The sequence below is a fragment of the Chelonia mydas genome, chromosome 1 (assembly GCF_015237465.2).
Source record: "Chelonia mydas isolate rCheMyd1 chromosome 1, rCheMyd1.pri.v2, whole genome shotgun sequence".
Classification (NCBI taxonomy): domain Eukaryota; kingdom Metazoa; phylum Chordata; order Testudines; family Cheloniidae; genus Chelonia; species Chelonia mydas.
In genome coordinates this window covers 262,131,036-262,146,883 of record NC_057849.1, presented here as the reverse complement: position 1 = coordinate 262,146,883, position 15,848 = coordinate 262,131,036, and the positions used below count along the sequence as shown (strand labels likewise).

Below are 15,848 nucleotides of genomic sequence, written 5' to 3'. Positions count from 1 at the left end.
TGACCTTCTGAGGTCCCTTCCAACCCTGATATTCTATGATTCTATGATTCTACTTACTAGTAATTCTGTTTGTCAGAGGCATCCTCTTACTCCATTCCATACCAGAAAACATCTCAACAATAGCTACTGTAGCAATCAATGTGATATATCACAGGAAAATTCTTTGGAGCACTTTCCACCCAAAAGCCACTTAAGCAGATAGCAGCTCATAAAAGCTAGGAAAGAATAGTGATGGGCGATTGCCACAAGACAGACTTCGAAATCTAAAATCAGAATTTTAGCTTTCACCAGGTGTACTCTTCCTGGAAACATCCAACCTTTACATTTAAATCAGTAAAGGATGCCCAAGCCACAATCTCTTCAGAATCACCTACTCTGGGTTCTTCAGGATGTTTTTAGATCACAGAAACAAATTTGCATTACTTTAGATTCCTTTGAAGACCTTGTGTGAGGAAAAAAGAAAACTGAAGATGCACGAAATGTTTAATATATGTATTATAAATATCTGCTGCAATGAACTAGAGCGTAGAAGAAAACTATTGTTGGTATGATACTCAAAGGTCATCAGAAAACAAAATCAGCTGGCAAAAGAAAAAACGTTGTAAATAAGAAAAAGTCTATATTAACACTCCCAGTTTACTTATCCCCCTAAAAAAGACAAAGGAAGATTATGTAGGACACAAACACTGGAGCTGAAAGGATCCTTTTTACTGTGTGATCTAGAGGCCTTCCAGTCTGTGCCAAACTTACTAGAAAGACATATTTCTGCCTGTCTCTCCACCTACGGACTGTTTCTAAAAGTTCTTTGAGCCTGTTGCAAATTAACAAGCATCACTTAGTGAAAAACTTTAAGAGGAAACCTCACATTAAAAAAATGTGCAGAACAAAACTAAGATGAATAAACTCAACTTTAGCCTCAAACTCACTATAATGCAGCAATTGCCTTCTTTCTTGGCCTCAGAAGAGTAGTATCCCTCATTAAAATTGAGTTCAGGAAGTACTAATTTTAACATCCTAGAATGAATCATTTCTAAACTAGACAACCTTCACTGTTCAGTAACATCAATAGAAAATTGGCTACAGAACACATCAAGTAAGCATCCTTAACTGGCTGTGTGATTACAATGGAGATTTAGATATAAGCCATAGAAACAGAAATTCAGGCCCAACAATAAGATATTTAAAATCTCAAAGTAAAAATAAATTGTCAAATGCTGTTTTTAATGAGATAATTATAGTTACTAGAAAATCTAAGGCAAAGTCACAATAAATATAATGCTTTCTTCTCATAAAGTAGCAGTGCCTGTGTCCTAAGGCAGAGAGGTTCCCCACAAACCAGCTGCCAAATGGTTATTGGTAAACCACAGAAGACAGTAGGCAAATGACTGATGTCTCCACATATAGCCAGTAATTAATAAATTGAGATCCAGTCCTAAAAGGTGAACCAATTACCATTTCCCCAATCTGGTTGCCATGTCATGGAGACAAGATATAAGGTTTAAAGCCTAGACCCATAAGTTCAAGGTTGGCATTTCCACCAACTCCCATCTTTTCAAATATGTGGCTACTTTAAGGACTATAAGCACCTATTTCCAGTCAGGCCCACACCCCACCTGTGAGAGCAAGCAGTTGGACTAGAAGAAAAGATCATCTCTCACAAAAGGACAGGAACATGCCATAGCAAGTCTGCAATACAAAGGAAACAGCATCTACTAATTAGAATCAGCAAAGGGCAAGAACTGAGTCCTGTAAAGCTGGTTTAGAGCTTTTGATCCACAGGGTAAGCTTTGCCCTGATGCCCTCTTCCTTTTACAAGAAGCATGTTCTTTTCCCTACTGCCTTTCTGCCTGTCTCATTTCTTTCTGCATTCTTTTCTTCTACCTTCTATAGAGAAAGAGCAAGAAGAACACACAAAGACTCAAACTAAAGGAATCTGGATGCTAGTACACAAGGAGGAAAAGACTGAGTAAGTGAGTGGGTCGTGCTTTTCTACCAACTTTGATAGACAGTTCACTTGCCTCCTTGGGTCCTGGTAACTAGCGATTTATTGCCGTATGGCAGGATGTTTTCTGCTGTGGTATGCGGGGGCAAGGAAGTAGAAAATACACAACAAAAAGGTGCTCCAACGTCTTATATTTATTTTTACTGTAATACTATATATTATTTTTTCTGAAGGAATGCAAAGTGCTTCACAAATTATACATACGCAAAAAATTACTTCACCACCACCCAGAGTGTAAGGAAGCAGCTGTTTAACAGAATAGAATATTCATACTACAATATCTAAATGAAATTGCAGGACAAGTTCTGGTCAACAAAATGTAACTTCCTAATTCGATTTTGGCCATGATGCTCCTAATCTTCTGAGTGTGTTATGGGATCTTTAATGACCACAAATGTGCAGGATGTCAGTTTTATATCTCATCTTAAAGACACCACCTCCAGAAGCACATTGCCCCCTAGTTCCATGCTGGGGCATTGATTCATTATTGATTCAGAAAAGAGTGCAGCCTACTGAGTCAGCAGCACATTAGAGTTTCTTGGATATTTCCTATCTAAGCATGGACTCAGCTTGCTTGTAAAATGTGATAAGATCACAATACAGAGGTATGGAAGTAGAGTGAAAGTAATAATCTTGTTTGACAGTACATAAATGAACAAATTAACCTTGTAACTCCACATATTGGTCCGCAAAGTCTTCAAGTTGAGGTTCGTAGTCTCTCAGCAGCTTGTAAAAAACCTCCAGAACCACCTCAGCTACCTCCCACTGTGGACAACCACAAAACAACACACCACACAGGATATTATTAATATTCACAAAACCAAGATGAGAGAACAATATAACTAGAAGGGAAAGTGAAACAATTCAACAATGGATTAGGCAAGACTTCAAGAAAAACGTGTCTGCTTTTAAAATTACCATCCCACAGCACTAGGAAATTGCTTAAGTCAGAGAATTTGAAATACTATCAGTGTGCTTTTTTGAACTAAAAAGAACACCTGCAAATATAACGATAGTGTATTTTTCGTATATTCAAAACCAGATGCAAACTTATTCTGAAATGTATAAAAGAATGAATATGCTGGTAAACTTGACTGTTTGCCTGCCTGGGTCACTCCACTTTCAATATAAATGCATTTTCATCAAAAAGAATCATATTGAGGAACTCAAATTCCATGCTTCAAGAAGTTAAAATACTATGTTAACACTATTTGATTAAATAATCTTGTGACATGGTCATGATGAAAGAACTCTAACTGGTGGATGAAGGTTCTAATTATTCATGTCTATGAAAGCTACTTAGGTTTAGCGATCATTAGCCAAACTGGTAAAATTCTGGTAACAAAGCAATTTATAAAATATCATAATGTAACAACTGCAGATAGCTAACTCCATATATTTCTCACGTGGCTAGAGACACTTTACCTTCAGAAATAGAGTTCTTATCATACCAAAGGAGTATGGAAACTCAATACAACTCACACCCCGACTGTTTACTAATTTTATCCTGCTTTTGACAATGCAAACAGTGGTGTTTAAAAATGCTCTTTCCAGTCTACATTCTGTGCTCCACATTTTGGCAAACTTCGGCATCTCCTTGCTGGCTGTTGAAAGGCTATCACATCTTGTTGATTTAATGTGTTAGTATCAAGAAGCTCAGTGCTTCTAGCCCTTTAAGGACAACCAAGCGATTCTTGAACAATGAAGATAGATACTGTAAATCTCTCTGCAATCTGCTTCTCAGGAGTGGAGGATATCATTTGGCTACAGCTTTGATTTAAAAGAATCCATGGACTCATCACAGCTGCATCAAACTTGCACATCACAGCTCTTCCAAGGCCAGGGACTAAAGTGCTTTAGTCCCAAAAGAACTATCTTCACAACTAAAAATTACCTTTTCAGCAGCAATCCGGTAAGCTCTGGTGCGAAATCGGAGAAACACAGTGTCTCTGAGGAACTGCAGATAGGGGTCAAAGCCTGGTGGGCGCAGTCCTGCCCCCAAGTTAGAAGGGAATGAACTCTCCACCAGCGTGCTGATTAGCTGACAGAAGGCACGGGTTAAAGGGTACTCCTCACACCGAGATTCAACCTCATTCAGTTCAACCTTCCCAAGAGGAGGGGGGGAAAAAAAAATCAAGGTCTCAACTTAAGAAATAACACTAAAGAACCAGACAACAGCAACAAGATTCCAACTCAATAGATTTGTAATTAAAATTAAAATACATTCAGAATAATAAGGCTGAAACACAACCAAAAAAAGGGAAGGAAATGTTGATTGAAGGCTGAAAGGACTGAAATTCATTCTCGTTGACTTCAGTGGGAGTCAGGGTGCACAGGGAAAGTAGGATTGGGCCCAATTTTTTTTTTTTAATTTAAGAAGTTACCTACTTTGACACTTCATTATTTGAAAAGCAATTAGCATAATAATGTAGTGATAGCTCTTACTCTTATTAAGCTCAACTGTTGCTTTATCTACCATTCTTTTTAATAGCAATACCATTTCCTTCGCCACTACTCACCACAAAAAAAAGCAAAGAAACAAGTTAAGCCACAATGTGATGCACATGTGCTGGCTCCAACACTACATCCAATTCTCTTCTGTGGGGCTCTGCACAGGCACAGAAGTCCTCTTACATGCATCAGATTTCAAGATTGTAGCCTAAAATATATTCTAAGCTGCCACCAGTTTTCAAGCGTCTTGGCCATTAGGTGATTTTAAAAACAATGTTGGAAAAGAGGACAGATAATAGTTTATAGTACATTCACCTCTTTAAATGGTTGTTTACACAGAATTAAGATTGACTGGCAGTGCCTTATACCATTCTAAGATGTTAAAAGCACCTGTACTTAAACCTCTGAAAACCAGCAAATACAGAATTACAGTACACAACTGCCCGACCCTACAACCTCTACTCCGCCCTCTGGAAGTGGCAATGGCCATTGGGGATATACGGTAAGTACGAATCATTCTGGGCTGATAAGCAGACATGAGGAACGACTCAGTGTTCTGGGAGGACACAAGGCATCGCCAGTCAACCTTAACTCTGCATTAAAGTTTTTGGGCAGTGAATTTTCCTGGATTTTTGAGGAAGTGGTGGTAGTGTGGGAGCATGATTGAGGGGTGCCTGTGGGAAGGCACAAGGCTGGGAACACCTCACTGCCACTCTCTACTGGCTCTGCGCTCCTCCTGACCCCTCTATCCTCCCAATAGGGCTGGAGAGGCCATGAGAAGGAATGAAGGTGGTAACAGAGGAGCATATCTACCAGCTGGAGGCAGCAATGGAGGGGAGCCTCATACTTTTTACTTTTCTTCAAGACCTCATGTAGAGAGAATGGACTCTGTACTTTCCTCGGCAGCACAGCAGGCCTGAATGCTCAGCTGAATCAAATCAGCCCATAGAAATTAATGCAGCCTGACACAAGAACTCAGAGATGTGAAGTGACCCCTTCATCTCAATGGGTGTATGCTCCCCTCTCCCAGTGCTGTAGAATATCAATTCAAAACAATCCTGTTACACCTCTGGTTTTAAAGAAATTTGAATACTAAAATAAGACTTATTGGAGGGAGACAGCATCTGAGGGATCCCTTGATCAAATGACTCCAAATCTGCACTACTATCTCTACGCCTAGCACTAATGTAACCCAGCAATGTTATATGGGGTGGTAATGTCACCCACGGTTAAGGCTGCACCAAGATTTCCATTTTAACTGGAGTGAAAAAGGTCTACAAACTCTCTCTTTTTTGCATCATAATATAATTCTTAAAAGTTTACTGTAATTTGTTCACTGCTTTATTTTTCTATAGCAACATGTGAGGTGAAAAATATTGTTTGATGCGATTGTTTTTAAAAGGGCCAAGTGACTAATTTTTTTCTAGTGTCTGACATTTCCCTCAGACTCCCCTCCACCTCCTTTTGGTTTTTTACACACAAAAATTACAATACTTTGAGAGATAAAACTGATAGGCATGAACCTTTGGTTTGTGTAGATCATATGAATTATTGCATAAAGTTGAGATTTGTTTTCTATGTTTAGTCTATGCTTATAAACATAAGCTACTTTTTGACTGATGATAGTATGCTGGCACCACATTAGTCAATGCTGACCTTATGCCAGCCCTGAGAATAGGGCTCTCTATTACAAGTGCATTTGCTGATGCTCAGTATCCCCTTTGATCATGCTGACATAGGAGTTGCAGCTATTTGCTTTTCTTTGATCACACTCAGTCTCACTGCTCAGGAATGAGATGAATACAGCATGATCACGTTATCCTAGTGCTGCTGCTTACTAGTCTTCCATCTTCCTTTTGTTTAATTAAGCTATTTCCTTGACAATACTTCTAATGTAAAATGAGTATGCATGTGGGGACTACACTCAAATATTGGTTCTTAAGTCATAAGCTTTGTATCGGGACAAAACTTCCAGAAGGAGCCTCTGCAAAATACAGACAGAGCAACTAATGAGTACAACACACATTCTCAGCAAGCTGTCATGGGCAGGATTCAAACTAAATGTATGTGGGTACTGCTTGGGCTGAATAGCCATGGCACATCACCTTGAGCTACCCACTTACTCTAACATCAGGCTGTCTACACTTTGTCTTGCAACGGAGCCCCAGTCCTGCTGTACACGCACAAATTACTTTCTCTGGCTTTAGAGACACAAGGTGGACGAGGTAATAATATAGTTTATTGGACCAAATTCGTTTGGTGAGAGAGAAAAGCTTTCAAGCTGCACAAAGCTCTTCGTCAGGTCTGGGACACGCTTGCCAGTTTGGCTCAAGCCACACTGTAAATCCAGCTTTAACAACTTTTTAAATATTGTTTTTCCCAAGAGAAAAATGAGTGTTAGACACTAGCTAAAAATCAGTTCTGAGTGGGTGAGATCAGTTATGGGACGATCAGAGCTATAATAAGAACAACAGATGGGTCCAAAAAAAGTTATAAGAACTTAAAAACTGCAAAAAAAATTGATGTGGTATTTTTGGAGACACCCCTCTGAGTGATGTAAGTTACATCAAATTAAAGCAGTGGCCACACTGCACTATGTCGGCGGGAGACACTCTTCTGTGGACATAGGTTCTGCCTCTCGCGGAGGTGCAGTAATTATCTACACCAGAAGGGCTACAGCAGCACCGATGCATCGGTACAGCTGTGTGGATGTAGCAGGGTAGTGTAGACTTGCCCTTAAACCACCTGTTAAACAGTAAACAAGTTTCAGCCTTAGCTATAATGGAATTACTGCCCAACTATAATGATATACATTGCATGTCTGATTAGAATGTAACCTTTACATGTGTTTTGTTTAAAGGGGGATGGAGGGAGGAAAAGTCTGAAAACAAATGAGAGCAAGAATACCTACAAAAGTCTGATGCACTAATCCACACTGATAAGCAAAAATGAGTATGATTCCTTTTTCTAGCTAAATCACAATGGATTTTACGTGACTTAAAACTGAGTGATAATGCAGAAAAAAAATGAAAGACAGAAAACAATAAGCAGTCTAGGAATTCTAGAAAAATGTGTACATAACAAGAAAGAAGGGCAAAGACATCTATTCCATACATATTAGAAAGCTGCTAAACATGGCCAAACAAATTTTAAAAACTCCATTAGATTTACAAGGCAAGATAAAAACAGACTTCTAGGAGCCACGAGTACGTTTGGGAATAACAGATGCAAAGCAAAGAGGGATTTTATTTCAAGACTCAATAGCAGGCACAAGCTCTACATTTTCCCCCTTGCACTCATCTGTATAGAAATCAAAGTGGCTTCCTAGAAGAGAAGAACCCTTACCTCAATGCCAGTTGCTTGCCTCTGACCTGGAGCTCTTACAGTCTGTAATATCTTAAACAGAAAGAGGGAAAAAATGTGTTTCTACATAGCTACTAACAGAAATGGGTGATGTTTACATTGTACCAGAAATGCTTATTGTATTCCCTACTAACCACTTCTTTCAGGGGGAACAGGAGCTTTTAAAAAAAAAATCTCTAATCTGCTGATAGAACAATGGACTGCCCATCTCTGAGAGTTGTACAGATCCTCCACATTCACTTTTACCCCCCAACCCTCAAAGGGCTACGTCATGTTCCTTCTTCATTTTAGCCAAGCACTGGACAGAACTCCTTCCAGTGCAGTGATGTCACTCCTAAACCATCTAGAGAGGTCAAACGCTATCTTGTGATCTCTTACAATAGCATTACTTCAGGATTCACAGACCTTTATGTCTCCCCTGGTATGTGAGTTGGGGACTGGCCCTGCTTTGAGCAGGGGGTTGGACTAGGCGACATCCTGAGGTCCCTTCCAAGCGGGAGATTCTATGGATTCAAAGGGCCGGTTTCTCCCCATTCCCTTTCCTTGCGCAATAAGAATACACCACTATTATCAGTACACAGGCCTTTTCTACAGTAAGAAACAATGTGAATTTGATAATCACCAATGGAAATAAATGATTAAAAGAGCATTTAGGAAAAGCATGTCATATTACTGCTAAGATTTAAGTATATAATGTTAAAATATATTACAATTCAACCAGGACTCAGTTACTACAGTTCTAAGCAGTATGCAAAATCCTAAAATACCTGTGCATATTCCAGTGATTGCCAGAGTGAAGCAGCTATCTCAGGAGATTTTCCAAAGGCAGTAAGAGTCTCTAATAGTTCGGCTTTCAAAATGGGAGGGATGCTACATTGCAGGAGTCCCAAAATGACTATCACTGGAGTCCACTGGGGGTGCTCACAGAGTGCCAAACGAGCATTCTCACTCTGCAGAACGATACACAAAACAAGAGGGAAGGGTGGAGTACACATTGTCACTTTGAAAGGTCTTGGAGTTTTGCAACACCTAACTCAAATGATTCAAAGTCTCAGGGCTTGTCTAGACTACAGAGAGGGGTCCATCTAAGATACGACAGCTGATGCTCTCCCGTCGACTCCGCTTGCGCTCCTTGTTCTGGTGTTGATGGGAGAGAGCTCCGCAGTCGATTTATCGCATCTATACTAGATGCGATAAAATGACCCCCGCTGGATCGATCGCAGTCCGACGATCTGGCGGGTAGTGTAGACAAGCCCTAAGCAATGGTGATGCCATTTTCTAGCCCAACACATCTTAGAGATGGGAAGAATGGAAGACTGCTCCAACTTAAAGCATCACTTTTAACTGATTAAAAACATTGATTAAGAAGCTTATTTTTAAAAATAATTGAATACAATTACCAAGTATTTCACCCTCTTTCTTCTTCTTTCAACATGTACTAAAGAAATTGTGCATATATGTGCTGGAAGCTCAAGTCTCTTCTGTAACTCCCAAGCATATACTAGCAGGAACACACCCACACAACTGCCTCTAGAGAAATCAAGTGCTTATACCTCAACAGCCCCTTCACACCAGAGCAGATAAGGGCTCTGTCATTATTTCTATTACAAGCCTGTATTATCTATTTTTAACATTCACTAAGTTGAAATTAAACTTGTTAAGATCTAAAAGCTGGGTAGGGCTAGTTAAAGCATACCTGAGATCTCTTGCTAAGCTATTCAACTGGCATACAGTTCTAGTATAGCTAGATATTCTAAGCATACTTAATATAGAATTACCCTCTCCTCATGTGGGTATTCAGTAACTGAACTAAAGCTGTACCACCTATGTAGAGCCTGCACTGATGTATTATTTTCATAACCATTGCTTGGAGTTTCCACCCCTTTAACTCAAGGTGCCTTTTCAGCTATAGGTCTGGCAGCCATTTAAATCCAGCCTGGAGGTAAGTTTCACTAGCAGTTTGTTTCCCCTGCCATTTTCTCTCTTTTATTTTAGTTTACTTCTTCTGGCTTTTCCCCTCTCAAATTATTAAATGTAAATGCTCAGAGTTCTTCAGCTCTGACTTGATTTCTTTTAAACTCGTCTTAGCTGTGAAAGAAAGACAACTCTTCCACAACAGGGAAGGGAGTCTTGAAAGTTAAAAATCAGCAATTTGCAGTACCAACAACAGACCCTGCCCCTTCTTGCTTTATCACATGCTTGTCCAACCCAGTCATTCCTGCTATCACTTATGAAGTCCAGAAAACAAATCACAGCAACTGCTAGCTGACTCTGCCCAGAGTGCCATTTTGGGCAAACGTGGCATAGGTCACCACTAGTTAGTTACGTGCAAACTCAAATCTGTAAGTCAGTTTAAATGTCATCTTGCAAGAGATACAGAAACGTACCAGCGAGACACAAGAAAAAAAAAGGATTACCTACCCACTTCACTATAGTAGTTGTAAGCTGTAAAAAGGAAATCAATCCATCCTGTTCTTTCTGGGTGATTCCTCGGAGGGGGAGGTGACGGTACTGAACACTATCTGCACTTGGCAAGTCCTTCCTTAAGTGCTCATGATACAGCATCAAGGAGCGGAAGAAATGCTCCCAGGAGACAGGGCTGCCACCTGTTCCTTGGATGTTTTCAGCTGGAAAAGAAAAATGTTCAAACTGATTACAAAATAATTTTGCTCTTTTACAGGGTGGCAAAGAGGATATCAAACTTTAAAGAACTGCCCTAACTTGTACTCAACACAGTATTCTGGAAGCTGAACTAATAAGAAATTCTTCTCACTGTGTACGAGAGGTTGTACACTTTTACTATTATTTATCATTTATGTTAATGCCCACAACATGAGTTGTTTTCCAAACATTCTGAGTTGACAAAAAAAAGTGCCTATTGGCATCCATAAAACACCTCCCCGTCCCTTCTCCTTAACCATCTGTACCCTGCAATGGCACACCAGAATTGGAGATCATCAGTGAGCTCAACTTTCAGTTCAGATTCAAAGTGGGCCAGAAAGGAAAACAAAGTTTATGATAAAAGCCTGGTGTTGGTGAGCTTTGTGCTCTTATGGTCTTTTTGAAGAGCTATGACACTACTAATATGATAATCAGGTGTAAAATAGGTTTACTGTTTTAATCATGCTATAGTATGGGTTTATGAATCAGAACCTTTGACATGCTGAATGTGTAAAGACAATGTTAGTCTCGTAATTTTTTCCCCGACAACCTAGTATGAAAACAAAACAGAAACTCTTATATTACCTGTGTTACAAATGATGGCACTTTGTCAGAATGCCTCTAAAAGCAACCCCAGAAATGCCAGCCATCATTTAAAAATGTATTTGGAAATCCACAGCCTGGCTATTTTATGCTAATAAGTGACTCTTCAACATGCTGTACTGAGCAAAAGTGATATATTGAAGCTCTCATTGATTTTAAAATGTTTTATAGCTTTCTGTTAAATATATTAGGAATTCAGCCACTCCCATAATCAGGACACTCAAATATTTAATTAACATATATAAACCAGTATCTTTATGCAGACCACAACTGAAAGTGAAAATGAGTTTTACCTCTGTACTAAAGGTGTAAGACTAATAGTAGCTAACTAAGTAGTAAACTACAATTAATCTCATCCAGATCTGCATTCTTGTCTAATTTGTCTAGGAAAAGAGTTGGGAGGTGAGCCTACTGTCAAACACCTTTCTTACCATGACTGCTGCCATTGACCTTCAGCAAACTGAAGCAATAATGAGCACACTGGGGCCCACTGGCCAATCCCCTAAGCATTTTCAAATATGGGATGTAAATTGTGGAGGGGAGTAGGTCTCCCATTTGTCTAACAAACTTTGACAAGACGACCTGGAATGAAAAAGGTAAACGTTTAAAAAGAAATCTAACCGTATTTTGGGGGTGACAACAAACACCAAAAGGATAATGTATATTCTGGTTTGGACTTAAAAAATACAAAACCCTCACCACAACTCCAAAATAAATACACTTGTGAACTGCTTGTTCTGTTTCATTGAACAGAAAATATCCACATTTTGAAGAGAAAAGAGATACACAAAATATTCAGGATATTGCAAAGGAACACATGTTAATCAATAAGGGTGCAATAATCTTTCATAACATTAGCTGCAGTGATGCCAAAAGGGGAAAACTATGAAGAAAATCTAATATGTCTTTCTTTAAAAATAAATCTAATCTGAGACCATAATCTCTAAATAATTGCATGGTAATTAGGTTACTACAGGGCACAGCTAAGGTTGTTTGGATGCCTTAACTCTGCATTTCTTACCTTAACATATCTGGATTGGTTTTAATCCTAATTTATATCCTTGGAATTTAGATAATTACAACATCCTTGTAATGTTTTCTACCCTTAAGAGACCTTAACTGCACCTTAACAGAGTTTTGCCTCTGGAAATATCAATAGAACACTTTGATATAATCAGACAGAAGGTACAACGTAAGAGCAAAATATTATTATTAGTCATGTTCACTGAGAAAATGTAGCTGCTTGTGTAGAAGTCTTCGATTAGGTAGCTCAAGCATAAACAAGAGTTTTGAAATTGGTTAGATTCTTTCCCATTAATACCCACCGACACCCCAGAGAACAATCTACAGCCAAGGACAACTGGTAAAGGTTCCCTTTCTAGCATGCCTATAGTGCCCATACAACGGTGGGAGCACTGCACTAATATCTTGGCAATGGATAACAGGTTCTTAAGACCATATGAGAGTGATTCTACCAGTTCCTCAAAAACCATCTTTACTCCTCTCGATTCCAGGAGCTATTGGTGCTCCAGCCTGCAGCTTTTAACACCATGAAACTAAGGTAAATGACACACGTTTTTAAAAAAAAAAAAAAAAGAAAAGAAAAGAAAAGAAAAGTTTTTCCACTGAAAACATTGGAGGAAAAAAGTTGCATTTGGCTAACCTGGCGCTGAGGAGGTCGCTGATGGGCTACTCCAAGATAAGATCCCATAATGGTGGAGCTTTGGAGAGGTTCTGAAGGACACCAATACTCAAGAGCAAATTCCAGATTAAAGGGATCCTTCCTGTACAACTCAGCAATCTGTAGGGGGACAAAAAATACGGTTCTAGAGAGAAAAAATGTCAACGCAAATAAAGAGGCCAAGATTTTAACAATGAACACTACTTCAGCACAACCTGGAAATACAGGAAGAAAAATAATCTCATGGTTAATACATAATTTTTTAAATATTCCCTTCCTGAAAATGGCAGTTCCTATGCAGTAATGTGAGAACAATCCACAGCTAAAAAACCCTGAAATGTCCAGATTTTTTTAATAATAATTTTTATTTGTAAATTTCAATGGTATTCTCCCTCTGTTGCCTATAAAACCCTGGATATCAACACACTGGTATTTTCTTTAAATGAGCATTTGGGTATTTGTGCTGCAATTAGCTTAAAATAAATCAGTAAGTGTTGGGATTAAAAGCTTTTAACTGTTCTTTGACTGGTCAAATTTCCTTCAGAATAATTTCTGTTTCAAGTTCTTCATTTTATAGGTGTGTTATAGCTTTGTGCCAGAGCCATAACAAGTTCTGATTAAGAAGGCATTTTCATTCTAATCCCCATTTTTAATGATTTATAAAATTGCCTAATAGTTTTTGTGGATAAAAAATATTTTTAATGTTTCTCTAGCTTTAAAATGGTTAGAATTTAAAATTTCAAACTTGCCTGGTACACTGTATTTAAGGAGGAATTTGTATACTTCACCAATTTGTTTTATTATAACATTTATTTCTTAACAACGATGGAAAAAATGTACACTGCCCACATACAGTATTTGAATATGTTATCTAACTTTAACAATCACAAATTGAAATAAACACACAAGACCAACTTTATTTCTTTTAAAACAAAGAAATAGAATGGAAAAAGACCCTTCTATAGATGCAACATTATGGTTGAAATTTTACTCTAATGAAACACAGGAAATTTAGTTACAATTCCCACATCAGCTGTAACTTGGTCTTTTTGCATTTAAGATCTCAACACCATGTATATAGCAGCCTTGCAAAACTGTTATGAAAAATTACAATATCAGATGCAAAAAAATCTACACACTCACCCTTTACCATAATGACTAATGATCATGTAAAAATTAATGATACTTTAGTCGCCCAAGGCGAATAGATAGAATTTTGCTGGGATGATGCAGAAACACAAAACACTACATAAGCACAAAGTGCCTCAAATACTGTTAGATGGGAATCATAGTTCTGAGATTTGTAAACTTGGAATTTCAATTTTAAAGTTGTGTTAACATGGGGGGAAGGGGGGGAGGAGTTACATTTAAAATACTGTGGTGCTACACTTTAGATACCCGAGTATCTTTTGACGTATGATTGTGTATACATTGTGCAGTATTTTAAATGTAACAAATGGTGCAATATTTATATGTTGAACAAAAATAAACTGATATTTATTAGCAGGGAGAAGTCAGGTCAGCAAATTAATTCAACTACATCACTAGTTAATGAAAATATCTACTTCTGATTTAACGAAAAATATGAAGATGTCCACTGACAATTAAAAATAGGTAAGGTATACCCCACACAGTATCTTCTTATTCAAATAATGTGTTTTACTGTTAAGGTATCAGAAGTTTTCAACAGGAAAACCCCCAAATAATCCCTTTTTACGAACATAATTAAAAAGTAGGACTTACTAAAAGCATAAGATGTTCCAGATCCCGCCGAAGGGAAATAGGTGGCTCATTACCCATCTGCATACTCATGTGGATCATACGAGCATCTTCATCTGCACGATTTCTCAGCTGTTTCACCTATACAATTTATGAAGTGGAGAAGAATGTTGGTCTATTTTAAGCCAACAAAAAAAATTATCTTAAAGATTACAAATAGCAACCTAGTCTTATCTATTTTTATAAAACATTTTAACACTCCTAAGCATGTCCTTAATAAACAAAAATGCTATTGAAATAGATTGAAATTCATTATCAAATTGCAGGGGTTTATTTTAATTTTCTGTTTAAATTGTTACCATATCATCCAATAGTAGGAAGAAATTCTCAGCGGTTCAAGGTATAAATCAAATGTCTGATAACCAATAATATGATAACCACAATGTTATGTCCACATGGATCCCTCCTTCCCTGCTACTATGGAGTCTTTCTCCTCTAGGACAGTGGTTCTCAACCTGGGGGTACGCAGAGGTCTTCCAGGAGGTGCATCAAGTCGTCTAGATATTTGCCAAGTTTTACAAAAGGCTACATAAAAAGAACTAGCAAAGTCAGTACAAACTAAAATTTTATATTACACACAATAACTTGTTTATGCTGCTCTATATACTATACTCTGAAATATTTATATTCCAATTGATTTATTTTACAATTATATGGTAAAAATGAGAAAGTCAGCAATCTGTCAGTAATAGTGTGCTGTGGAACTTTTATATTTTTTATGTCTGATTTTGTAAGCAAGTAGTTTTTAAGTGAAATGAAACTTGGTGGTACACAAGACAAATCAGACTTCTGAAAGGAATACAGTGATCTGGAAAGGTTAAGAGCCACTGCTCTACGATTCTGTATTGGTGAAGAAAGTGAGGGATGGTTGGATCTGCCCTGTCCATTATGCCCTCAGGTGAAGGGGCACAAGGTTCAGGCATGATTCCAGACAGACACTGCTGGGCAAAAGAATTCCATCTTGTGTGCATGGAAACCATGTGTACCAAGAGTGGGATCCATGTGGACAAATACTTGAAGAACCACCACTAATTCGCGGAGCTGATAAATCGAGAGAAATATTTAACCACTTTGTTTCTCTCAAGGCTCTTCTCATCTGCAACAAGAGCCTGATCCAAGTCAATGGGAATATTTCCACTGGCTTCAGTGTGATCTGGATCAGGCCCCAAAGCTACATCCTCTAATATTTTCAATTTGGAAAGCTAGATAGATTAAATGAACTTCTGTACCAAAATCAAAAATTTAAGTTAATTATACGAATATGCTTGTGTATGTGGAGTGTAGAGAGAGAAAACAGAGCTAGCATTA

The 15,848-nt window shown here is 38.2% G+C and overlaps 1 protein-coding gene across 3 annotated transcripts in view; it reads right to left on the bottom strand.

The window, feature by feature from the left end:
• Positions 1 to 15,848, bottom strand: part of NUP205 (nucleoporin 205) — a 71,778-nt gene that overhangs the window by 35,346 nt on the left and 20,584 nt on the right. For all 3 annotated transcript variants that reach the window (XM_037884183.2, XM_037884191.2, XM_037884203.2), the window contains exons 9-16: positions 14,505 to 14,621; positions 12,744 to 12,881; positions 11,512 to 11,662; positions 10,238 to 10,443; positions 8,584 to 8,766; positions 7,799 to 7,849; positions 3,897 to 4,106; positions 2,668 to 2,767 (exon numbers count right to left, since the gene is read on the bottom strand). In XM_037884183.2, the coding sequence (XP_037740111.1) occupies positions 2,668 to 2,767; positions 3,897 to 4,106; positions 7,799 to 7,849; positions 8,584 to 8,766; positions 10,238 to 10,443; positions 11,512 to 11,662; positions 12,744 to 12,881; positions 14,505 to 14,621 (1,156 nt within the window). The remainder of the gene's footprint in view (positions 1 to 2,667; positions 2,768 to 3,896; positions 4,107 to 7,798; positions 7,850 to 8,583; positions 8,767 to 10,237; positions 10,444 to 11,511; positions 11,663 to 12,743; positions 12,882 to 14,504; positions 14,622 to 15,848) is intronic.